This window comes from Crocodylus siamensis, chromosome 7, assembly GCF_052110815.1.
Source record: "Crocodylus siamensis isolate JL-2025a chromosome 7, ASM5211081v1, whole genome shotgun sequence".
Classification (NCBI taxonomy): Eukaryota; Metazoa; Chordata; order Crocodylia; family Crocodylidae; genus Crocodylus; species Crocodylus siamensis.
The window spans coordinates 62,989,469-63,015,783 of NC_143401.1; the positions used below are offsets into that span (position 1 = coordinate 62,989,469).

General features: G+C 39.0%; 1 protein-coding gene across 5 annotated transcripts in view; it reads right to left on the minus strand.

Annotated features, from left to right (window-relative positions):
* PRKG1 (protein kinase cGMP-dependent 1) overlaps positions 1 to 26,315 on the minus strand; it is a 1,074,795-nt gene that overhangs the window by 914,675 nt on the left and 133,805 nt on the right. For 4 of the 5 annotated variants that reach the window (XM_090058529.1, XM_090058528.1, XM_090058530.1 and 1 more), the window contains exon 2: positions 6,254 to 6,420. The exons of the other annotated variant lie outside the window; for it this stretch is intronic. In XM_090058529.1, coding sequence (XP_089914655.1) covers positions 6,254 to 6,420 — 167 coding nt within the window. The remainder of the gene's footprint in view (positions 1 to 6,253; positions 6,421 to 26,315) is intronic. 5 annotated transcript variants of the gene reach the window in all.

A 26,315-nucleotide genomic window follows, 5' to 3' on the forward strand; every position in this document is an offset into this window, starting at 1 on the left:
ACTTCTCATGTTGCTTAACATTTTCTACATAAAATCAAAATAATTTTCCCTCCTCACCTTCAACCTTCTGCACACCTCAGCACCTACCCAAATCTCAGCTTTGATTTCTCTTGTCTTCCTCCACCCTATGCTTCACCATCATTCTCCCTTCCTCCAAACCCCCAATTAATACTATTAGTATCCCTCCCACAGAGAAAAGACTTTGTCTTCTTGTATTTCAAGCAACATAATTCATTCCTCAAACATAATTTCTTTTCCTAGTTTTTCTGCACTGAACACCATTCTGGCACTGTGAACTCACAGTTCTCCTCTAGTTCTCTACTATAAATGAAATACAGAAATGAAACAAAGAGTAAAGTCCGTAAAGGGGTGTGTGACATGGGGTACATAACATTGCTACAATTCAAATACACATGGTTAAAGAGGACTTCTTGTGCAGAACTGATTGTCCTGGCACCCATATAAATGGTGGGGGATAAGAGCTCAAAGGTGGTCACTGTACACTAGCCAACATGAACTAATACAGAAGGAAAATTAATCTGGTATCTGCTAGAGCAAGTTCAGAATCATGGAAGGAACTGTAACTCTCAAAGTCACAATTCTTTCTCTGAACTGCTGCTGGATGGGAGAACTACATGCTACCCTTTACAGTAATGAAGCCACAAACTACCTTAAAGAATTTAGCAGATCTGGAATTGTTTTTACACAATACAGAAAAACTGTAGTGTTCAAGCTGAGGATGGGGCTTTACCAGTATCTAAGCTTCTGAGAACTACCATATTCCCATGCTGTACATCTTTTTTTAATTTTTTTTTTTATTTTAATGTTCATGGCAGTAGAACTAGTAAAAAAAAAAAAATCAGAGATTCAAAAATTGAAGAGCTAAATGGTCAACAGTATAAACCCCATCAGATCTAGGCTGCATACATATATGTGTGGAGGTTAGGGAGAGGTAAAATTGTATTAAAAATGACCACTTGATCTAATTTAGTTCACCCATGTGTGGACATTACACTAGTTAGGTGGATCTAAATTTAAACTGTAAAGAAGTTCAGGACAGTTAGATTAGTCTAAAAATGGCCAACCTGATCTAAGTTAAGTGTACCTCCAAGGTAGTCTAAATTTGGTCTTGATGGACCCAACCTAATCTAACTGACCTTCTGTACAGTTCCCAGCGGAACTGAGAAAGTCCAGCTGCTGGTCCCAGCTCCAGAGTTCCACTTTCCCTACCCGCTCCCTGGCACCAAGCTATTTTTAGACCCCCCTTGACACTTCTTCCCCACCCCCAACACAGACCAGCCAGCCCCCTCCCCCCACATCCTGCAAACTGTTCCCAGTGCCGGTTTTATTAGTGTTCACCAATGCTGTGGAGTTGAGGAAGTAAATCGGAAGGGTGCAGGTGGGAGGGATGGGGGGGTAGATTCACCAGAAGGGTTTATTTGTCTGTGGAGGTCAGGGAGCTAAAAATAGACTCTGGTCCAGGGAGGGGGGAGGGGAGAGCCTCCACATTTCCTCAAGCTCTCCTACAGATCCCATGAATCCTGCCAATCCCCCCATGGACCCCTGCCTCCTCAGTACCCCCATGGACTCCCTCGATCTATCCCCAGAGCCTCTTCTTGATCCTGTGATTCCCCCAGCCCCCTCCCCACTAGCCTCCATCCCAACTTACCTTATAGTGGGTGGCTATTTTTAATATGATCTAACCTCCCCCTAACCTCTCTGAATGTCTGTATGCAGCCCTAGTAAATCCCACAGATTTTAAACTTCATTTGAGGAAGTAGAAATTCCAGGATTAACTCAGAAAACACTACTAATGCTCCACGATAAAGAAATAGAAAAATGTGTGGACAATGTAATTACAATATAGAGTGCCAAGAAAGCAACGTGTTTTTTTAAAGGTCTGTGTTTAGATTGTAATCAAAAGTTAAATATTAAAGGAATCAATTCCAAAGCCTTATTCAGACTTATGAAAAGGTTCAGTCTGAATGCTGAACTGTAAGATAGATATTGTAATACAGGGGTAGCCAACCCGTGGCTCCAGAGTCCAAACTTCCAAATCCAAACTGAGTAATGTGCTTGCTGTGAGCAGTCATGTGATGTGACATCACATAACAGCTATGGAAGCTGATCACCATGTGCTTGTGCAAGATTCAAGGAGATGCATATTAAGTTCTGAAGAGTCACATGTGGATCCAGAGCTATGGGTTGGCTACCCCTGCAGTAGTACCTGTTATCTCATGGAAGCTATTTAAAAAAAAAATGGAATCAACATTCTTGAGAGTGCTATGGAGAAGACGAAGAAATAATCCACTAAGGAAAAAAAAATTTTTTTGAGGAAAAAAAGGTGTTGATATTCACCAAAAGTTTCATAATGAAGGATTTTGTTCTTCCATTAAAAACATTGCTTATTACACAATATGAGTCATCAGTGTGACAAAAGCTAACCACACTTTATCATGCATTAGCAGATGCACGACAAATAGAACCAAGGAGGTGATACTTCCCCTCTATGTGGTATTGATCAGACTGAAGTTGGAGTACTGAGTCCAGTTTTCTGTTTCCAGTTTCTAAAGGGCACTGCACTTTAGAAAGGACGTGGATAACCTCAAGAGGGTCCATAGGAGGGCCACTCATATGGTTAAGGGTTTGCAGGCCAAGCCCTATAAGGAGAGACTTAGGGACCTGGGTCCCTTCAGCCTCCACAAGAGAAGGTTGAGAAGTGATCTTGTGGCCACCTATAAACTCATTAGGGGGGCGCAGCAAGGAACCAGACATGTTCTGTTCACCAGGGCGCCTTTTGGGTTAACAAGGAACAATGGTCACAAACTGACAGAGCAGATTTAGGCTGGACATCAGGAAGAACTTCTTCACAGTAAGGGTGGCCAGAATTTGGAATGGGCTTCCATGGGAGATGGTGCTTTCTCCTACCTTGGGGGTTTTTAAAAGAAGGCTGGATAGGCATTTGACTGGGGTCATCTGACCCCAGCACTCTTTCCTGCCCAGGGCAGGGGGCGGACTTCATGATCTGTTGAGGTCCCTTCCAACCATAACATCTATGAATCTATGAAACTATAACAATTTTAAATTAAAACTTATAACCTACAAAAATTAGAAAGTATAACTATCAAATATATTTATACTTTTTAAGCATTACAATTCATATGCATATATACAAGTAGCTAAAACAGAACAAGCTTGTTATCATAAACCTGGATTGACCACTTGATAAAATCAGCTTTCACATCCTTAGTTATTGCCATTAGTCATAGAATCATAGACCAGAAGGGACCTGTAAGATCATCAAGTCTGGTCTCCTGCCATAAGCAGGAGGTTAATGAGCTCAACGAGGTGCTTATCCAGCATCCTCTTGGACACCTCCAAGGATGGCAACCGTATCACCTCTGCTGGGAGTATGTTCCAAGTTCTAGTTACCCTTATGGAGAAGAAGTTCTTCCTCATGTGCAGCCTAAATCTTCCCTCTATTAGTTTGTGTCCATTGGTCCTTGTCCTCCCAAGGGGTGCCTTCCTGAAGAGTTGCTCTCCCAGATCTTGTTGTTCCCCTCTGACATACTTGTAGGCAGCTATCAAGTCATCCCTCAGCCTCCTCTGACTCAGACTGAACAAGCCTAGTTCCTGGAGTCTCTCCTCATAAGCCAATCATGTGGATGGCCCTTCTCTGTACCCTGTTGAGCTTATCTGCATCCTTCTTGAAGTGTGGTGCCCAAAACCACATTATAACTGTTATGTTTTTTAAGATTCTGTTTGTAAAAGCACTACACACATTAATGTAGTCATATAATCATTAATATTATTTTTATAATTATTTTAATTGTTACTATTATTTTTATGTTATTTTTATGAAACTGGCTAAGAACCTAAGTCATGCTTATTACAAAAAAGTTGCAACAAACTAGAAAATTCTACAACCTGGAGGCCTTTGGGGCAGTTCTTTATATTAGTTCTTCTTTCTCCCACTGGTAGGAGAAAACATTTATCAGAATGGGAGAGTTGGAGCCCTCAACTCCTGTAGCCATAATAAGAAAAGCTGTCTAATTCTAGGGGCAGGTTTTTAGACTCAAGGATTCTCAGATGCAAAATTTAAACCTCGTGATGACTCCAAAGGCTTTCCAAGAGAAGCTGAAGGCAAACAACAGGAAGTAATAGATATGCATTGTGACAGAATTAGCAGTGATTGATTCTTGTGTTTCTTTTCTCTTTCCTTTCAGCTTTTCCAAGAGACAATACTGCACAAAACTGCTACTACAAGCCATGTTCCTGGAACATACTAGTTATGTCACTGGCATCAGTTTGAACTTTGAGCATTTCAAAAAACATCTGGAGTTAGACTATGCTACAGAACCATAGGTACAAAAAGCAAAAAAATATATATTTCACAATGCTAAAAATGTTATTTGAAATAATTTGATTTCTGTTTCAAATTAGCAGGCTATCATATGGTCATTCAGAATGACATGATGGACTTTGGGGTTCTTCTGCTTGCTTGTTTTTGTTCCGTTTTGTTGTGGTTTGTTTTTTGCAGTTCTTGTATTCCAAAGATATCTGTATGAAAATGGAAGTCTTAGGGAAAAAAAAGTTTACTTTTCATATTGTTAGAAAGGAAAGCCAGTAATCTGGCTGTGGACTTGCATTTAATTATTCACAATCAAAATACCATTCTAAAGTGAAAAATATATAAATATCAAAAGCCAAGGGAATTATATCTGTGCCATAAGAAAGGAGCTGTCCTTAAAAAGACAGAAAATTAAAGCTGTTTTAAAAAAACTGCTAAAGAACATTTGCAACTAGAATGCATTATTATAAGTTTGGCAAGAAATTATGTTTCAAGTATGACTTACTGCCTTGAACCTTCTGTTTAAAGGAACAATCTAAGGATAGAAAATGAATTTATAGATATATAATTTTCCAGTACTTGGTTCAGAGACACACAAACTGAAGTGGTAATCTAAGTTCACACTCCACCATCCTTCTCAAGTTTTAGCTGGCCACAATATTCATAAGATAATTCTGGCAAAGAATAAGAAAGTCATACCATACAAAAATCAGACTAGTACAAAAACTTGATTCTAATAATGGCCAATATTAGTGCGCCAATTTCCAATGACACTGATATTGACCACTCTTAAAAACAGAATGCTGGGTTAATCGGACAACTAGTTTGAACCAGTATAACAGTCCCTATGTTCCTTAAATGAACAGACATTCTCTTTGAAATACAAGTAACCTGAAAAAATTCCAGATTAAGCATGGGAGGTTTAGACACTTGGGAGTACCCAGATAAGCACCAATAGCTGGCTTTCCAAATAGGTAAGGACTAATAGCAAATGAAGCTCAAGGTGCTCAGAACTTCTAAAAATGAAAACACAAGATTTCTCAAGCACTGTAGGTGTCCAGGACTCCCCAATCTTGTTTCCAGGAAGATTAGCCTTGTTGTTATTTTAGTGGGCCCTCAGACACTGTGAAATGTTCAGAATCTACAGTGTATCTATGAAAATTCACAATTTAAAAATATAGCACTTCATCTGTACGTGGTGCTTTTCATACATGACGACTCCAATGTGGCTTACAAGTATTGGTGAACTTAACCCTGCAGCACTGTGCTTCATGGATTATTATTATATCATCCCTGTTTTGCAGTTAACTCACTTCTTACCTTCTTTTTATGTTTTGAGCTTTAAAAACTTTGCACTGATAATGGATCTCTATATAGGGTGGACAGCATTGGCCCTTTCTTTGTGGGTGGAGAAAAACTGAACGTTAGCATTAATATTCCATGTAACATCCCAGTAACATTCCATGCATTGAACCACGCAACAAAGCTAAGCAGCTTTGTATATAACTTGCAGTCTTGTATATAACTTGCATGTTTTTACCCAAAACCAGCTGCTGGAAATTGAAGTGTGCATTATACGTGAGAAATATGATCAAAACAAGGTCTGCTGCTTATGGGCAAAACCAAAAATAAAACCTGCAGTGATCCACATAGAGCAGGCTCAGCTCCCTAGCTGCTGCTACTCAGTTACTACAAATAAAATTGTTTCCCCTTCATTCTGCCTTTCAAAAACAAGATACATATTATGTTCTGAGGATGTTGTATGCAAGAAAATATGGTATTTCACCTCTTAAACAGGTTCCCACAAAGAAAGAGAAATAGATCTATTCTGTGAAATATGGTGTCAGTCTGTGTCCAGGCTGATCAAAAGAAATACTTAAATGTCAATGTTACAAACCATACCTTCCATGACATACACCAGTGAACCCACATCTCCTTCTTTGATGATGCAACTGTCTTTGCCATATTCCACTGGATACATACAATCCACAATCTCCTGGATCTGAGATATTTCTAGATTCTTCATGAAGTCATTGTCAAGGATTGCTTCCTTTATTAGTTCCTTGGACCTATGGCAAGAAAGGTAAGATTTATCCATGTATCCAGTAATTTAATTCAATCACTGTATGTGATGTTTAGCATGTTCACACACTGCCATGATGTACCAATGAAAGCATTTGCTTGCAAAGAGTCCAACACTTTCCCAAAAACCTGAAAACAAAGTCCATCTGCCAGAAAGTGAAAGATAGAGAGGTGTGTGAGAGTATTAATTTTTGAATGCTCATCATAAACTGAACATTAGCTATGCCAAAATTTAAAAAGTAAATTTAATATGTTTACAACAGTCTCTCTCTTTTGGCTAAGGATTTCACGTGTACACCAACCTCATTAGAATAATATATTTACACCAGATATTCTCCAGAGAATGTATTCTCCATATATAAAATAGGAATGACATACCAAAAAAGAAAGCTTAAGACTTTGTGATGTATACTTTATTATGTTTTATACTAATTATACAAAATAAAGAATACAAAGGTTGCAATATAATACATGTTGGGTATGTATTCTGTAGTATTAATTGTATTCCAAAAGTTCAAATACAGTATAGGAAACATTATTACAGAACAGTTTAATTCATTATTTTGGTTACTTATTACTGGTAAGTTTAGGCAATTATTTTATTAACATATAAATAAATAAATAAACATATATATATATATATATATGCACGTATCTGGATTGTCTATGAAATTGCTTTAGATTTAAAAGTCTGAGGTTCTCAGTTTTAAATAGTGACTTTTGATTGGGTTAATTATAAGACATTGTTTATATATAAAATTGCATAGGTGTAAATCCTTAAATATTCACTCTAGCATCCTTATTCTTTTAATCTTTGAAAAAATGTACCTCTATGGATATATAGTATAATCTGTGCTTTCTAAAATACCTTAGTACTTCTACCACTGCAGAAGATATGTGGAACATTTATGCCTACCATAATTGTTTCTAAATATTTTGCCAAATCCTGTCATACAGTGTAACTATTTGAAAGATAACTGTCTGAACTGAGTCACTCAGGCATAACTATTCAGCAACAGTACCCTGTTCATCATGATCCACATATTGTCAGATTGTCTATCAAGTTCAACTCAATTCATCTATTCTTACAAAGAGTAATAATGCTACAACAGTACATAAAAGCTTCTTAAAGGATTATGGCAAATGGACAGTTGAGGAATATAAATGTGTACAAACTACATTTAAGCAAGATAATTAAAAAAAGAAGAATTTCCAAGTACTACTTTCATTATTCATGCTCACCGTCATGATTAGTATTTCTCAAAACACAGATGTACACACCTTCACTCCTTATATTGGCTTTATGTATCATTTTCATTAATAACATGACTTTTTACAAGTAATAGCTGAAGGATCATTGTTTAGAATTACATTGACTCGTGACAGTTTCACACATGATACTAACAAAAGTATCATTACAGTTACAAGAAGCTAAGAAAAAATTTAATTGTCACTGATGTTCAAGGGAAAAGTCAAATGAATTACCAATAAATGTTAAGAAGGATTATTTTCCCCCACCACCCCATACATTATATCATTTGCCGGAGACATCAAGTAAGCATGCTAGTGTCACCATAAGCAATTGAATCAAATAGACCATTGGTCTGTTCAAGGATAACAAAGTCTTGTTACAATGTGAATGTTAAAAAAATTCACTTTTAAATCCATGTATAATGAAGACAATGCAAACATCTTATTATATTGAATACAATTATATTGGTTAATTTGATTAAGCTCTACTTCTGATATAAAACATGAGTACTTGCTTTAAAATACCATTAGTGTAAAAGATCAGAATTGGACTGTCATCTACTTATGTTGGGAGGTTAGGTGTTGTTTGTTTACCTGCGCTGTACAACTCCAGTTAGTAACCATTATATTTGGAAATCAAAGGGTTAGTTTATTTAAATTATATTCTTTTTGGGACAAGTCCTTGTTTGGTATACATTCTCATTGTTCCCCTGAAGTCTGCTGAGTTCAAAGGAATGGTGACATAGAACCACCTGAACATTATATTAAAATGAAATGTACGAAAATTTATATAAATACTATAAAATTGTTTTGCTTGCAACCTAGAACTTCTAAATGATGCCTTTCAATGTAAATTTACAGATGTTAATCCAGATACTGTACATTATAACTCTACTAAAATATAGCTCAAAGTTATGTTCAACAGTGATTCTTTAATGGCACATATGGCTTCTGACCATCTCTCTGAGACATTCCAAACAACAGAACACTTTAAGATCAAAGTCAAATTTCAATGATTTAGTTGAAGTTTACTAGGGCTAAAATGGGTAGTCAGAATCTGACTTTGCTAGGGTTCCGTCCCTCCCCACACTTCCATGAATCCTAATTAAGGTAAAAATGCAATCACTTGGATTACTAGGACAAGTAAATGAAAACAACATAAACTATAGGTGTTCTTAGTATTCTTGTTCATTACAATGAGTGATCATGAAAATCTAAAAAAAAATGAAGTAATAGAAATTCAACTTTCCTCCCTTATTGGCTCCTCTACACCATAGCAGAACTGAGCCTTTGTTTTGCTCTCAACAGTGTTCTTTTTATACTGTGACTTGCCTGAGCATTGCTCCCCTGGTTTTTCCCACCCCCAGAAATCATCACAAGAGCAATAATTATTATCGTTATTTGAAGTGAGTGCTAACAAGAAAGTGTAACAAAAGCCTTTGTATTAATCATATCAACTAGCATTACATTTACAGTCATTTATTTTGATTCAAGACCCAAACGAGACTTTCTCCTTGATAAAACAAGGTCAAATTATTTAACTGAAGTGTTTATAATAATATCTACCAAAAGTTAGTGAAGGGAATTCAAACACAGTGGGGCTGGAACTGCTCAATTAATTAGGGAGGCAACAGAAAAAACAGGGAAGTTATTGCAGAGACTAAGAAAAATAAGGCAATTTTAAGGGGTTCTAGGAGAGGCCTCAGAAAGTCTAAATGATAAAGTGAGAGTGCCAAAAGACCAAGGAAATCATTATGAACAGAGCAAAGATAACATTGTATAGACATTTGTAACATAATTAATAAAATTCCTGCCACCAGCTAAGAAAACTTCAACCCTAGCAATATCCACATCATATAAAAGCCCACTCTAAGTGTAGATGAAGATGGATCACAGAAACTAAAAATTCAACAGGATCCAAAAATTGTTAAGCCAGTTTCCCTGCCAATACAGAATAGTCCTATGAAACAAAAGACATGTCTATTTAACACAGACACTACCACTCAGCTCAGCCACAACATCTGGGACAGGGCCTGGTTCAGCCTGGATAGGCACTGCATACATACACATTCCCTTAGCACACACACACCGCCCCCACTGTGAGAGACAGGATATTGAGCAGGGTGGACTTGTAGTCTGACCCCGTCTATCATTTCTTATGTCTTTATCTTAAAAATAAATGTGCCAGCAGAATACTGAAATAGTATTTTATTGTTTCTCTATTACTGTATCAAAATATAAAAGTTACTAATTTTTAGAACTAGTTATGCTTAGCTACAGTGATTGAGTAGGAACTTAAAATAGGCATGAACATGTTATAAAATAAAAGCAAGAAAACAATTTTCCTCTTTGCAGAAGGCAAAACAACATATGCCAATGTTTACATCACCTATCAAATAAAAAGTTCTTAAGCAATTTAAACGCTTTTCATCTGTCACTTCTGTATCTATTTTGCAAAATAAAGTTCACTTTGAACTAATTCAAAATTAGGCACTACTAAAAATATATTGTCATGGTTACAGAAAGATTTATTCTATTGTTCTGAAGGTAAGATATTTGTCAGCTTAATAATATAAAAAATTACCCATGCAAGTAGAGTACCATTCCCAGGTACCTGCAGAGCACAGGTCATTTAATTCTCTATGTTGCTTAATAAAATGACGTTTTCATCCAGTATAATTAATGTAAGAAGTATTTCAGATGAAAACACATTTTGCATAGGAAGAAATGTGCTTAAATATCTTAAATAAATTCTTACAGAAGAACTCTTATTTACATTGCATATTATTCTTTAGGGGACTTTTTAAGCTGTATAAAAGTGCATCAAATCCACAAATAGTTTAAAATATGAGTTTAGCCTTCGCCAACAGTCAAAAAGTGAGTTCCTTCAGTCAAAAGTAAGCGTAAATACTGTTAATTCATTTCCCTCTTATCCTTGAAGGGGACTAGCAATTTCATTTCTATTTTCTGATTCACCTTTCTAATGAAGGCCACCTGCAAGTAAAATAAACTCACAATATTTTTCATGGAACAGACTGCCTCCTAATGACCCCATATAAAAAAGAATGCATTTTCATGAATATTTATTTAGTGCTGAATGTAATGGTTCCTAATACTGAGGGTCATCCAAAGAGTAGAAAGTAGCACTTCATCATTATCTTTACATTCTTCAAGTAAGTAAAAAGAATAGATAGGGACTCAGGCAATAAGCAGTCACTATTTTCTGAGGAAGTTAATGGTAACATATAATGGAGAAATTCTCAGAAATAATTAAGGAAAATAGCAGCACTCAACAACTTGCAATTCATCTTTTCCAATTTTAATGCCATCAAGATAACCAACATGGCAGCAACAGGACCATCAAACTAATTATCTTTGTGATTCACAGGATTCATCCAAAAAAGTATCTTTAGAAAAGTTTACTGTATAGCTTTAAAGTATAAAATCCAAGATTTTTGGCTGTGGCTGAGAAGTACACATCAGGCTAATTATAACAAAATTTACAAACACGATTTTTAGCTGAGTGCCAACCTAGTCCTCCAGAGTATGCAATATTGGCATATGGCAACATGGCAGCAAAATATTGCTAGAATGCCTAGAAGACAAGGGTATGCCCTGTATTACCAAGTCCCTGTATTCCTTACATTGGTAAGTAGAAGGTTTGGCATAAAAAACAAAAATTAGTTGGGTACAGAAATTCACTTCATTGGAGTGATCCCCTTATGGCCATTTATGGAAGGTTCGGACATACTTTCTGTTAACGGCCACAGGGAAAAACAGAATCTACCCCAGTGCCCTGCTAATGAACTATATTGCTAATAATTGTGTTAGTATTAGAAGATTCAGCAGAATAGAAAAAAATTATAGCAGTGAGTGACAGGCTGGGGGCCAACTGGCTAACTAGCAGCTCTAGAGAAAAGGATCTAGGGGTTACAATGAACTATAAGCTAAATATATGTCAACAGAGTGTCCTTGCTGTCAAAAAGGCTAACAGCATACTGGGCTGCAGTCGTAGGAGCTTTGCCAGAAGACTGAGGGAAGTGATTCTTCCCCTCTATTCAGCACTGGTGAGGCCACATCTGGAATACTGTGGCCAGTTTGGAGCCCCTCACTACAGAAAAAATGTAGACAAACTGGTGAGTCCACCAGAGGGCAATGAAGATGGTTAGGAGGTTTAGGCATGTGACTTGTGAGGAGAGGCTGGACTTATTTAGTCTGGAGAAGAGAAGTCTGTGTGGAGATTTTTGAGCAACTTTCAACTACCTTAAGAGTAGTTTCAAAGATAAGGGAGCTAGACTGCTCTCAGTGGTGGCAGATGACAGGAGAAGGAACAGAAGAAGGTCTTAAGTTGCAGCAAGGAAAGTTTAGGTTAGGTAACACAAAAAAACTCTCATGAGGAGAGTAAGAAAGGACTGGAACTGGCTATCCAGGGAAGCTGTGGAATCTCCATCCTTAGAGGTTTTTAAGACCCATCTAGAAAAAGCCTTGGCTGGGATGATATAGTTGGGAATGGTCCTGCTTTGAGCAGGAGGGTGGACTAGATGATTTCCTGAGGTCCCTTCCACCCCTAATTTTCTATGATTTTGTGAAGCAAAATAGCAATAATAATATATTAAATAAACTAAGAATATATTAAATAAAGTGCCAGAATCTATATGACAGATTGGTCTCAACCAATCAGTAATTCACATTTTACAGAAAACATTATTAATCTTGAGAATTATATAATCCCAAACTTTTAAAATGCAGGGCCATACCAGATAATTCGTTTTCTGCTAGATTAACAATTTTAGTTATGGACAATAATGTTAGAACAAAGGGGTTATCATCCCAAAACTACTTCTTTGAACACCAGACAACCACACAAGGAAGATGAGGAAAAATGTACACAGAAAGACATGGAAATTTGCATTAACATAGATGTAACCATTCAAAGCCCAGATGCAATGCAAAAGCATAATAATGCAGCCAGGTGCCCAGGATAGCTACCACACAGAAGGGTAATGGCTGCCATTGCCAGTGCTTCTACCACAATCGTAATTGTGCAACTGCAGGAGCAGCCTTTTTTTCTGCACTTCCCTCCCTGCTCCCTCACCCCATGCCATGTTGGCATCCAGGGCAGCTGCCCTAGTTGTGCCACACTATAGATGTACAGCACTGGTGTAAAAGGAAACTTCGATCAATGCAACTTACTCTCTCTTTGGAGTTTTGAAGGGACTACACAGGTGCCACTTTCCATAAATCAAATTTATTCAGCCATTAATTCACCCCAAGACAAATTTCTGAAGAGATGATCCCTGGGACATAATTTTAGGATGTCCACTATGATAATATTCCACCAGCACCACAAATACTTTAAAATCATAATGGGGCTATAGAAGGAGATTGTTAGGAGCAAGAACTGGAAGGTTTAGGAGAAAATATATCTGTAAAACTAGCAGATGAAAAGAATTAGAGAAAAGAAAGCAACTTTGAAAAAGCTAAGTTATTTGTATCCACTTTCAGTTGCATCAGCTAAAAACTACGAGAGCAATACCAGCGGGTCTCAACCTTTTTAGACACAAGGCACCACTCTTTAGACTCAAGGCACCCTCAGAAAATACCAGCTCTTAGGTTTAACTTGTTTTTTAACGACAGAAAAATAGAGAAATTCTTCTGTTTCAAAGAACTCAGAAAGACCATAACAGGTCAGAATGTTTTTAACACTCTGGATTTCTATTTGAAATCTCTGGGCATGTCCAGATAAGCATGCATGTGCCTCTTGCCCCATCTCAAACCCCTGTGAGATGGAGAAAAAGTCACATGCAGGAATGAAAAAGTGTTCCCCGTGCTGCAAGTCTGCAGTGCAGAGAAAAAATCAGAAGTAAAAATAAAGTAAATTAGAAGAAAATAACGAAGTTTAGAAAAGCAGGGCAACCAGAGGCTGGGCCCTCCATGGAGATGCTCTGTCTGCCAGAGCGTCTCTGTGGTTGGCCCCTCACCCTGGTGCTAAAACGTGAGGCCTGCCAGCTTGCGCGTTCAGCACCAGGGCTCCAGTGCCAGTGAGTAAGGGGTCGGGGTGAAGGGGAAAGGGGACCATGGGGAGGTCCTCCGCCAGGCCTGCTTGGTCCCCCAGCCCCCTGCCCTGCCCAGCCCCACCCCACACCAGCCCCTTGACCTCCCAATCACTTTCCTGTCTGGCCCCTCCCCCCAAAAGCCCCCTGATCACTTCCCTGCCCAGCCCCTCCCCCTGCCAGCCCCCCAGACCCCCTGATCACTCCTCTGCCAAGTCCCTCCCCTGCCAGCCCCCCAGACCCCCTGATCACTTCCCTTCCCTGCCCCTCCACCCCGCCAGCCTCCCCGACTGCCCCCAATCATTTTCCTGCCTGGCCCCTCCCCTGCCTACCCCCAGACTCCCCAATCCATGCCCCCACCCCATAGTTTAAATAATTTTTTTTTAAACCCAGCACTTAGCAGCAGCTATAGTTGCCATCTGTATCACTGGCACCCCTGCCCACACACTGCAGGTCAGAGAGAGACAGCCCCGGTGGCCCCAGCCCAGGTCCTCCTGCCCCCTGCTTCCCTGTGGATCTTTCATTTTACTTGTGGAGGAACATGGATTTTGGGGTATTTTACAGAGTGACTTTGGGATTTTTTTTTATCAGGGATTTTTCAGTTTTCCAATGTAGAACACCAGAATTTCTGCTAGGGAGGCCAGTGGCAGGATCCTGCCTGCTAAATTTGCTCCACAACAAAGTGCATGTCCAAGCACATGTGCTGAGGCAAAAAAACCCGGCTCAAATTTGCACCACTTCTATTTGAGCTGCTGCAAGCGCACGGGCTTGCATGTGTAGATGCACCCTCTGAGTTTAATCTTTTGAATCATGCTTGTGCACCTGAAGGGATCTCAGGGCACCACAGTATGACTGAAAGAATCACTAAACAGTGGAAGCGATGTTTTTAACTGATCCTTCCTCTATGGATGCTGTAAATCTTGCCTTTAATTGAAGCACCTGACCCTTCAATATGGAACTTAATGGTCCATGTCACAGAGAAAAAAAATCACTTTTCCTGAAGCCTGGATTTCCAACTGTATGTGCACAAAAAAGAACTGTACTTAACAGGGAAAGATTTGCAGATGTTTAGCCAGTAGCTAAATGCCTACTATCAAAATTGGAGTTATAGAAGGTAAGAGTGAAAACCCCATTTCAGGGAGGTCTCATTATCACAATGCATAGTACCGCATAGTATCACAATGTATAGTAACTGGTTTTCTTTTGTCTCTGTAATAAAAACAACTTGTAGGAGACAAATATATTTAATTTAGCTTTGTTACATCCAAAGAAATCCACTAAGTGCCCTGGGTTTAAATTCATGGTCAAATTCTGCCTTTTTGGAGTTGCCTGAAAATACCTTTTGGTAAGTGGCTGATACTGCAGTCAGTCTCCACTTAGAATTTCAAGAGATGACATCACACAGACATTTTCAACACCAGACCCTTGAGACCATAAGTACTGCACAAATCCAGAGTAGGGACACAACATTTTCCTATTTAAATCCATGTCATACAAAGTTTAAAATGAGGACACTTTCAACCACAAACTACACTATGACTGGAAATGAAGCAAACATTTTTACAATAAGACAGCAAGTGCCATAAAGGTTTATTCCTGTCTAATTTTCCATAAGCAATTCAGAAGGACAGAAATACTATACAAAAAGCTTAAAAGGCAAATCCAAAATGAGAGAGAGAAAGAGAGAGGGAAAATGTACATGTGAGAGTAAGAATAATATTCTGAAGTGTTTCTCTTGTCTAAGGTAATAGCCATACCATGAGCTATCAAAACAGAAAGACAGCAAAAGATTGACTTAGAACACTATTGTCCTCATATTCACAACATTCCTTATTATAGAGCCGGGCTGCCAAACTTCTCAGTGATCAAGGACTGAAGACCAGAGGGCTACACATTGCTTGTACTGCTTGCCATGCAAGTGGCCCCTGTCTTCCACTGGCTGGACAGCCCAGTTTCCCCTGCCACATGCACAGCCTCACCCCACTGTCAGTTAAGCATGCCGCATGAGTAGTTGCCCCACTCTGATGTTGTGTGTAGTGCAGGCAGTCTGGCTCCCTTCCTTGCTGTACACCAAACATAAGGAGGCAAGGGTTGCCACTTCCCTCACTGAATGCAACACTCCAGTCCTCCCGCCCCCAACTCAGCACACACATCAAGGACAGCCTGGACCCTTCCAGCTGCAACATCCTGCCCCCAGGAGTGGGGACAGGAAGCAGAAGCTGGGGAGGGAAGGAAAGCATAAAAAGCACTGTTAGTCAGTTGAACAATGCTTTTATAATGGCTACCTAAACTTTTGCATTCTAATCTTCTTGACATTTTCTTAAATCTTTTTCCATTATAATTTCTAAAACTTCTACCTATCAGACTGACATTTTTGGAAAGTCTGGAAGAAACTGTTCCATTGTTTAAGCCTTGGTTCAAGAGAGTATAAATTCATCCCTGTGCAAGGTTGTACATAAGTCAACAGCTTACACTCAGCACTCAACACAAGAACCTGTGTTGTGCTAAACAAGAGTAGAATAAAGAGTTCTGGTGCTGACAAGCAAAATAGTTACAGTTTATGAACTATGGTTATGAACAGCTATAGTTTTGGGTTTCTGAACTTTAAATAAACAAGCAAAATCTAGGAAAAACCTTAAAACTATGGTACAAGAATGAACAGTTAACCTCAACAAAATTAATCATGAAATGCCAAATGCCAAAGATTGCAAAATGCACAAAAAAAGTTAATAGGAAAGTTTCATACATAGAACATGCAAAGAACAGTGGCTGCCCACCTGTGGCATGGGTACCACAGATGACAAGAGAAGCCTGTGTGTGAGCTACATTTTAAATGGAAACTACTAGTGCTCCTGTAACCCCAGAACATTACATTTAAGGTCCTTGCTTAGATGAAGCAAATAGTTTCCCGAAGTGAGAACTGACCTAAGAATGATTACGATACAACAAGACCATAACAAGCAGTCTTGCACAAAATAGAAAATAACTGAACTTAGATTGTTAAACCGGAAGCTTGCAAGAATGGGTGTTACCCAAAAGCAAGTTTCATAATTCAGAGTAACTGTCATTCTTCAGTACCAGCTATCAGTATACATGTCTTACAAATGTATACAACACTGGTGTCCTAAAACCAGAGAATTTTTTGACTAACAGTAGTGATTGGGACTGCACAATGTGCTATATACTATACAATCTGCTACATACTATATTATGCTATATACTATACTAATATCCTATTGTCAAGGATGTGAAAACTATGAGATCACTCCAACAACCTTCCATTTTGTTTTCCATCAGTCATCAAGGCTCTACATAGTGGTTTTGAAGCAATGAATCTTGTTTAATGTTTGCTGTCTGAGGATGGTAGAAAAGCACCTAAGGTGCCACCCTGGGAATGTAACAAGGATGTGGTAAACATTCTGGGAGGACTGAGAGGTGTCAAGCTCTTATGGTTAAGGATTGTTAACCATAATTGTAAATACCTTCTAGTCAGTATCTCCTCAAACAATGTGTAGTAGCTTCTTGAGCAACTTGGAAATTGACAAGGAAGTAGAGAGGACTGTAGAGTATTAAAATGGCAAGGCACTGAAGAAGAATGCATTGTATCTGACAGCTTGTCTTAATCTAATCCTAACCGTGCAGCTGGTCCAATAAACAATATCACCCATAAAAAAAAACCTTCCCCCAATGCACTGATATGCAAGAAAAAAAATAATACCTAGCTGTGTGTATCCATGTATTAACCTGTGATTTCATGGTTCAAAGCACAAGATATGTATAAAGATGTATGCTTTCAGGAGAGCTCTGGATTTGTGTACTCTGTCAGTTGGACAATCAGCCAAGTGACAGTAAATCAAGGCTATCCGGTTTCTAAGCACTGACAAATCTGCAGCAGTGGAACTGGGAGAAGCATCCTTGAAAGACGCAACCATGAACATCAGCTGTTGTAAAAGTAACAAAGAAGAAGTAAAGAAGTTTCTTTTTTGAGCAGTTGTCTGCAAAGGTATTGCATTGCTGGTGACTACCAGGTAGTGGATATGAGAAGTCCAGCTGAACAATTAATAAAGCGGTGTTCTGCCAAATTTAGTATGTCCTAAAGTTTGTAAAGGTGAATAAACACAAGAACAAAGGAATTGATTCAGATGTGCTCAGAAAGGAAAGTTACTGGCAACACACACCAAGGTACAGTAGGATGAACAGTCATTTTTGCCAGGTAGAGTCTTTCCAGATGTATGAAAATGTAATTTTATACAAACAGAAATCCAATTAGGCATCTTTTGAGCAGAGGCAGCCTTACCGATGACTCTTGGACCAGATGCTACAAGCTGTTTAGGACAGAAGTGTCAAACATGCAGCCCACAGACCAGATTCCACCTGTGGAGCTACTGTATCTGGCCTATTGAGCTACTAGCAGGCCACTGGAAATTGGGAGGCACAGCTTGGGGGAGTGGCCTGCTGCAGAACCTGGGGCTGTTGGGTCCTGATAGACATGATGATCAGCAGCGGGAGATTGATGGAGAGCTGACACAGCCCCAATCACTACCTAGTCACTTTGTCTGTCACTACTACTATGGCCTCAGTTCCTGAGCTGCTGGACCCATCACCACCATAAGCATTGTGCCCCCTATCAGATCTGGAACTGTGGTCCCAGCATAAAACACGTCAGCAGCATCAGCTCCAGCTCTGGTACAGGGCACGTAGCACAAGATAGAGTTGCTGACACCATGTGCATTGCGTGGGAGCTGGAACTGCCACTGCTGTCACCACCATGCCATACCCTGGGCTGGATTCAACCCCCAAGGAACCCAGTGGTTCAGAACCAGCCCATGGAAGGAGGTGAGTTTGACACCACTGGTTTAGGTGATGTTCTGAAACATGTCACTCTGTCTAGACAGAATGAACGTGCTCTACAATTAAATATCGAAAATAAATAACTGTTCCTCCTCTTCATCTGCCCATGGATATGATAAGTGCACTAGAAAGTTAATAATTTCATTTTAGTAGGAACGTGAAGCCACCTTAAGCATAAACTTAAAATGTATTTTCACAGAAACTTTATGATACATAGAACAGGGAATTTCAACCATCAGCAGTAGTATTTAATCCACCCTCCTAACGTATTATTGACACAATGAAGGACACTTTTATTGAGAAACAATAGGGTAGGGTGGACTCATCGCTGAGGCAGAAACTGAGTGGCGATTCAGAAAGCTAGTTGACTTCCTCTTCTAACATACAGCTCCAGATAGTAGAACTCAATAGTGTTTTTTCCCTACCACAAACCTGAAACAATGTTAATGTGCTGGATTGGTCACACTGCTCCAAATGTAAGAAAACCATCAATATCTACATGTCATCATGTCTGCTATTATCCTCAAAGATGCAACTAAAGCAGGATGCAGTGCCACCAAATTTAATCAAAATTTACTTGAATTTGTTTGTCACTGAGGACATGTATGTTTTGTGTTACAACTGATGAATCAGTATTTGGCTAGCACTGTTTGATAATTAGATATCCTCATCTATAGGCAAGATATGGAGGAACAACTCCTGTCAAGCTGGTCCAATATTTTGGATTTCTTTTCATTTGGAGTGAATTCAAAATGAGATGGCTCTTCTAAGATCTTTCACTTGAAGCTATGACAAGATATATCAGTACTCTTCAGTGAGAATAGAACTGCTCAAAGCCAATAGAAGAAACCTAACAAGATCACTAATTTTGACACTGATGTTAGCTGTGGTGTTTTCCACAACTTCTATAGACTGAGGATGCCCTCACTGATCAGGAAAATTAGATGGCCTTGCATGGAAGTTTGTAAGATAAATAATCTATGTTGATAATGATGATGTTGACTATGTTTCAACACACTTCTCATTAAAATCTGAAAGTCTTTATAGTCCTCTGGGAGGCTGATGATGAGAATTTCAGGATAACTCCTTCATCGGATTATGAAAGGAGATGTAATTTGAAACAAACTGTTCTGTTTCCTACAGGTTCTGTGTAGGAAGTGAAATTGCATGAGTAGGTGTTGTAAAAATATTCCCTTCTGAAAGGATTTGGAGATAGGGACCTAGGCATTGAGATGTTAGTGAAGGAGTTGCCTCAGCTACTAAGGAACTTACGGTGTTTGAAATTTCCACAGATTCTGGAGAGGGTAACATATTGCAAGTCAAGATTAGATGCCAATAACTTGATGAAAATGCTCTCCCACAAAAATAATGGAAACTCCGCAGAGATGCTCCGCAGAGAGGGAGATTCTGAAAGTCCCAGTAAGTTGGAACCTTGCTGAAGAAGACCCTCTGTTGTCATCCAAAATATGATGAAGCAAATAATCATCATGAAATCCATGGGTGACAAGAAAAAGAGTTCTAAATGAGTCCTTGATAGGAGTGGTGAAGCAGGGCCCCAATTGGTTCCAGTAGCCGCATACACCCCAACAAAGGAGCACATACTTATACAATCACTTGAAGAACAACGTATACTACTAAAGCACACATTCATTCTTTAAGTTTATGATTTTTTTTAAAAATACATTTAACCTTATTAAAGAGGAGTAAGAGTGTTAAACAAGCTTAGGACCTGTGTTTAGAGTCAGTTTAATATTTGAAAGGAGGTTAATCAGAAGCTTTAAAAAACTACCTCACTCGGTGTTACTAAAGATGAAAGCATGTTTAAAGATGTATTGTGTGCATTTTCTTGAAAGGACTATTTCAGAGTAAAGTGGAAAACGCAGCCAAATAATGAAAGCAATCCTGAATGAATTCAGTAGAGCACCATGTTGTATACATTGTCTGGTATGATGAAAAACCAGACCAGCTGAGGAAACATCTTTGGTGAATGATCTAGCTATGGCAGTATACTCTAAAAACAACCTGAAGAGCAAATTAAATAACTAGACAATGTTTCACCAGGGGGAAGAACAAGACCATGAAACAGAATAAGGAAAGCTGACAGAAAGCTGGTGACAACAGAAGGTTAATGGACCTGGGAGAAGAAAGACTGCCTCTCTGATCAAAGCAGGCTGACAAAGGTGATGCTGCTTTCTGAAAAAAGTCTTTTCCTTCCATCCACTCTAACTATGGTTAATGCACCTATGTTGCTGAGCTTTGCAGAATATCTAGACCAGGCATGTTGTGCATAACATTTATTTTGTTTGTATTTAATCTAGTTTCCCTATTCTTAATAACTCTTCTCTATATAAGTCATACTTAAGTCTCCCTTCATTCAGATGTCTCCATAAAAGTTACTGACCAAGTGGTCTGATTTATATGACAACATACATGGGGGCTGGGGGTGATATACATGGTAGAGAATGCCTTCAAACTATCAGAGAGAGATAAAAATAATCAGTGACATCACAAAGTCAGAGAGTTGCAGATCAGTAATTGATTTATCTGAAGGTAATACAATCACCTGTATCCAGCACAGCTTGAGGACCACCCCTTTTGCTGCAGAGTCAGTTTGGGGTTGAGCAAGCTGTTTTGTGGTGTTTATTTGGATCATTCTAAATTGCTATTGCCCACTGATTCATTACTTGGGGAATGAGGGCAACCAGCTGTAAACTAGTCAGTAAAAGCCAGCCAAAGGAGACTAAGTCCACTGCTGGCAGAGGTTGTCAACACCTCCCTTTGGAAGGGAAGGATGCCAGATGTTTTAAGTCTGCAATTATCTGGCCTCTGCTCAAGAAATCATTGCTTGATGCTGACTCCCCAGGCAATTAATTGTCCAATCTCCATCCTGCCTTTCTGGGAAAGGTCACTGAATAAATGGTCACCCAGCAGCTCCCAGAGCATCCTGAATGCCGTTGGTTTCCTGGACCCTTTTCATTCTAGCTTTCATCCTCGTGGCCTTGGGTCAATGATCTTCTCTAAGAAATCAACAGGAGAAATTGTGCCCTGCTGATTCTCCTAGACCTTTCAACAGCCCTTATTATAATTGACTATTACATACTGACAAAACATTTACAGGAGCTGATGGGTATTCACAACACTGCTATAAATTGGTCCTGCTCTTTCTCAGAACGGAAGTCCCAGGGAAGTCAAGTGCTCATCATCCCTTAAAGGATATACAGTGAGGTCTCCCAGAGCTTGTCACCTCCCCACCCGCAGTTCAATGAGAATATAAGACCACTAAGCCTTTTTCATCTAACCCTAGCCCTGTAGTCTCAGTCCTTTCCCAGTGCCTAAATGCACTTAGGGATTGGATGCAGTGAACCAACTGAAACTGAATGCAGACAAGACAAAGATGATAATAGTGGACAGACTGCTTGACTTGGGAGGGGAGAAGGAATCAGGACACCTGTCATTGATGAAAGCCCTACACTCATTTTCATATGTATCTGTACAATCATAGTACTATTCACAACCAATTTTTAAAAATTCATATCTTCAGCATCTGAATGACTGTTCTTTGCATCATCTCCAGGCCAGCTCCCCCACCTTTTCAGAAGTGCTTCACTATACTATCATTACCATCATCACCAAATTCTCTTTCCCTTTCTCAGATCCAGGTTCAAGCTCCTCCAATTCATGCAGGAGGCAAGAATTTTTGTGGATGATGTCTTTTATTGGACCACTGTATGGTTGGGATAGACTTCAATAAGCTTTTGAATACAATGCATTCTTCTTCAGGTCCCAATCTATGTGCACCTATAAACTGGTGATTCTTAACCAGTATACCACAAGAATCTTTTAAGGGTTCCAGGTAATATTATCACTATTAGGCATGTGAGCCTACACATGATTCAAAAGATAAACCCAGAAATTCCAAATAAAAATCCAGAGTGTCTGAACCATTTTGACCTGAGCTCTTTGCTACAGAAGATATGTTCTATGATTTTTCTGTAAACAAAAAAATGAGAGAGAGAAAGCTAAGACCTGGCATTTTCTGAGGGGCACCTTGGGCAGTTTTACACATGCTCAGGTGGTGGGAGGGAGGCTTTACTTAGAGAGCCTGGAACATCTTGTGTATCAGTGTCCCTACACTTCAAAATGGTGGGGGCACTTTAAAGCTAGAATGAGCTTTAGTTAAAGCGCCCCTGCTGCCATTTTGAAATGTGGGGACACTGATACATGAGATGTGGAGGCTGGCTGGAGTGCAGTAATTACCACGCTCTAGCAGACGTGATTAATTAGGACTCAATTAATCAAGTCTGCTCCAATACACTGTAATTACAGATCACCAGAGCAGCCTTCTGGCTCATGTACAGGCACCCCTTGAGTATAGAAAGGTTGAGAAGCACTACTCGAAATAGTATAGGGACCTCCCACTCCCTGCTAATACTCCGCCACATCTCTCTATCCCTTGTTCTTCCCCCCACCATTTCTCTTCCTTTGCAGGAGCCTGTAACTTGCAATCCTTCCCAATGACAATCAAAAAAAAATCCAGTAGCATGACAGAAGAATTTAAAGCTGGAGCCTCAGGCCAAAATCTAAAGGTCTAAAGACCCACAGGACATTGCATATAGGTTAAAGCAAAGGCAGAAAAAATATTTGTTGTGGTTGTTAATAAAACAGGAGTGAATGCAGTATTAAAGAACATTTCTAATCCTGTTTAACTGGGATGACCATATATCCTGGATTTCAGAGGCTAGTCCTGAATTTCAGAGGCAAGTCCTGGCCAGCCATATGGTAGCCCTATATATAACCCGGGTGAAACTAAAAAAAAAAAAAAAGGAGAGAGAGAGAGAGAGAGAGAGAGAGAGAGAGAGAGAGAGAGATCTCCTAAAATGAGTTTAATACAAGAAAGATTTTAAATCTATCTTTAAAGATAGTTGAGAGTCTCCTGCCTCAAAGACAAAAGCCATTATAACCCAACTATCTGTTAATTATAAATTTGCATATTCATAAATTGAGGATGCTAATAAGACCAACCTCTGAACGTGTTACACCTGTGAAAGTTACACAAAAATCTAACCATGTTACATCTATATCTAACCAGTCCCTAAAAAATGCAGTCTCCATGTAGTGAAATTATAGAACAAGAAAGCTATAAAACAGGAACTAGGGTGACAAATTGCAGTGCACTAATTTTCAGGACTGCAGGGTAGAAAGAGATATTTTAATTTGCTGAGCACCAAGTGTCTTCATTCCCAAAAATGGCTAGAAATTTTATAGCCATAAAAAACAACAACAAAAAAGGCATACCAAACTAACTATCCCTGGATTCCAATTCATGAATATGAGTCCCATAATTTTAGTCAGGTGGGGGTTCTCTCCATGCCATAAGGGATATCATAAGATAAACAATAAAATCAGAATTATTATGTAGGTTTCTTATTAAAAAGGAAGAAAAAAGATAAAAACAAAAAAATATCAATTTCAGCTATAAACCCTGCATGTCTGTTTTCTGCCTCTTTTGAAATCTTTGTTGGAGAGTTTTTTAACAGATTTTTACCCTAGGAATGTCTGCCTTAATAGAAAAGATTTTCTTTAGGCAAGCCAAAACTAAAGCTTGCTATTTCAAAATAAATACAGTCTCCTGTCTGTGTACTCTAGACAACTATGCTAGACATAGACTAGAGGTTATAGATGGAGAGAGGAATTTTATTTAAAGGTTGGTACCCTTGGTATTTATAAATGGTTTAGTTTAACTTGTCTGAAATGAGTCCTATGAAACCAAAGAGATTTAGCTTCATTACTTTGTGGGGGGAGTGGGAAGACATTTAAGGAGTAGTCTTTACACAGGCAAAAGAATATTAAGAATTCTAAATTCAAATTAAACCCTGCTAGGTCTCTGGGGTAGGTCAGATCTCTCCAGATATATGTAGTTTACTCAGTCTGGTATTTTGGAGAAAAAAGTTTCCACTATTTTGCCTTATAGCAACCTTTTAAACACCTCCTTAAAATTAATATAAAATTTCATTTTGGGTGTAGCTTTTTTCCAAATTCCATTCATCTTTGATGACAAAGTATTGGTGATGCTATATTCCCTAGGCAATGCTGGGCCACTTGTTGCTGTCCTGGCTTTTTCTTAGCTGTTTTGTTGTTGCTGAGTTTTTTTTTCCTGAAATGAGGTGAAAGATTTGTCCTGAAAATAAGTAATTAATTGGAATTAAAGATTCTTAACATTCCTTTGCCTGTGTAAAGACTACTCCTTAAATGTCTTCCCACTCCCCCGGCAAAGTAATAAAGCTAAATCTCTTTGGTTTCATAGGACTCATATAAGATAAGTTAAACTAAACCATTGATAAATACCAAGGGTACCAACCTTTAAATAAAATTCCTCTCTCCATCTATAACCTCTAGTCTATGTCTAGCATAGTTGTCTAGGGGACACAGACAGGACACTGTATTTATTTTGAAATAGCAAGCTTTAGTTTTGGCTTGCCTAAAGAAAATCTTTTCTATCAAGGCAGACGTTCCTAGGGTAAAATTCTGTTAAAAAACTCTCCAACAAAGATTTCAAAAGAGGCAGAAAACAGACATGCAGGGTTTACAGCTGAAATTAACACTTACTTTTTTGTTATCTTTTTTCCTCCTCCTTCTTTTAATAAGAGTTATAGATAATAATTCTGAATATTTTGTTTATCTTTAGTTATGATATCCCTTATGGCATGAAGAGAACCCCAACTACCTAAAATTATGGGAATCGTATTCATAAATTGGAATCCAGGGGTAGTTAGTTTGGTATGCCTTTGTTGTTGTGGTTCTTTTACAGCTATAAAAATTCTAGCCATTTTTGAAATGAAGACACTTGGTGCTGAGCAAATTAAAACATCTCTTTCTACCCTACAGCATCTCGGAGATCTATGACAATTTTTACCAAATTTATTTAGTAAATGAACACAGACAACAGAAGAGCAAGGATAGTGCATCAGTATTTATTTAGACCGGGGGGAAATTATTTTGGGCAGAGGGCCGCTTACTGAGTTCTGGCAAGCCATCGAGGGCTGCATGACAGGAAGCCCAGGGCAGATAAATATTAATTTTCTAAATTTTTTAGGGGCTCCGCAGGCCCCCAGACTGCATTTTGCCCACCCCTGGTTTAGACTGAAAACAAAAAGTGTGGCTTAGCTGTAATTACTTAATAGCATTCCATAATATACTAGTTAATTTCTTAGAGAACATTCTCTAGTAATAATATTGTTAAGTGAAACACCACAATATAGCTATGGTCTTACTGTAGCAGAGGCTGGGGACAAGCCCCTGCTGTACTCCCGCGGACCCGGCAGAGCCGGAAGGAATCACCCTGAGTGAGGGGCGCTTCCCCGGTCCAGCAGGGAAGAACATCCAGGGAAAACCTGAGAAACAGGCAAGCCCCAGGGGAATGAGTACAATTGACCTAAAGAGGGAACCAAGCAGTTTAAAAGAGGATGCCAAAGAAATGTAAAGCATTTGGCTTCCCCCACAGCGGGGGCAACCCAACGAGATCAGAAGTTGTGAGGAGAAGAGATCCCAGCTGGCTGAACCCTAGTGAGTTGTCAACACCTGCATGAGCCACAAGTGAGGATTACCTGCACCCTCCCAGAGAGATAAGTAAAAGTGGATGGTGGGGTAGTGTAGATCATCCCAACAAATCCCTAGAGCCAGGACAAAGTAGGAGATATCCCCATGGGACAGCTGTCAGGGACTGACTG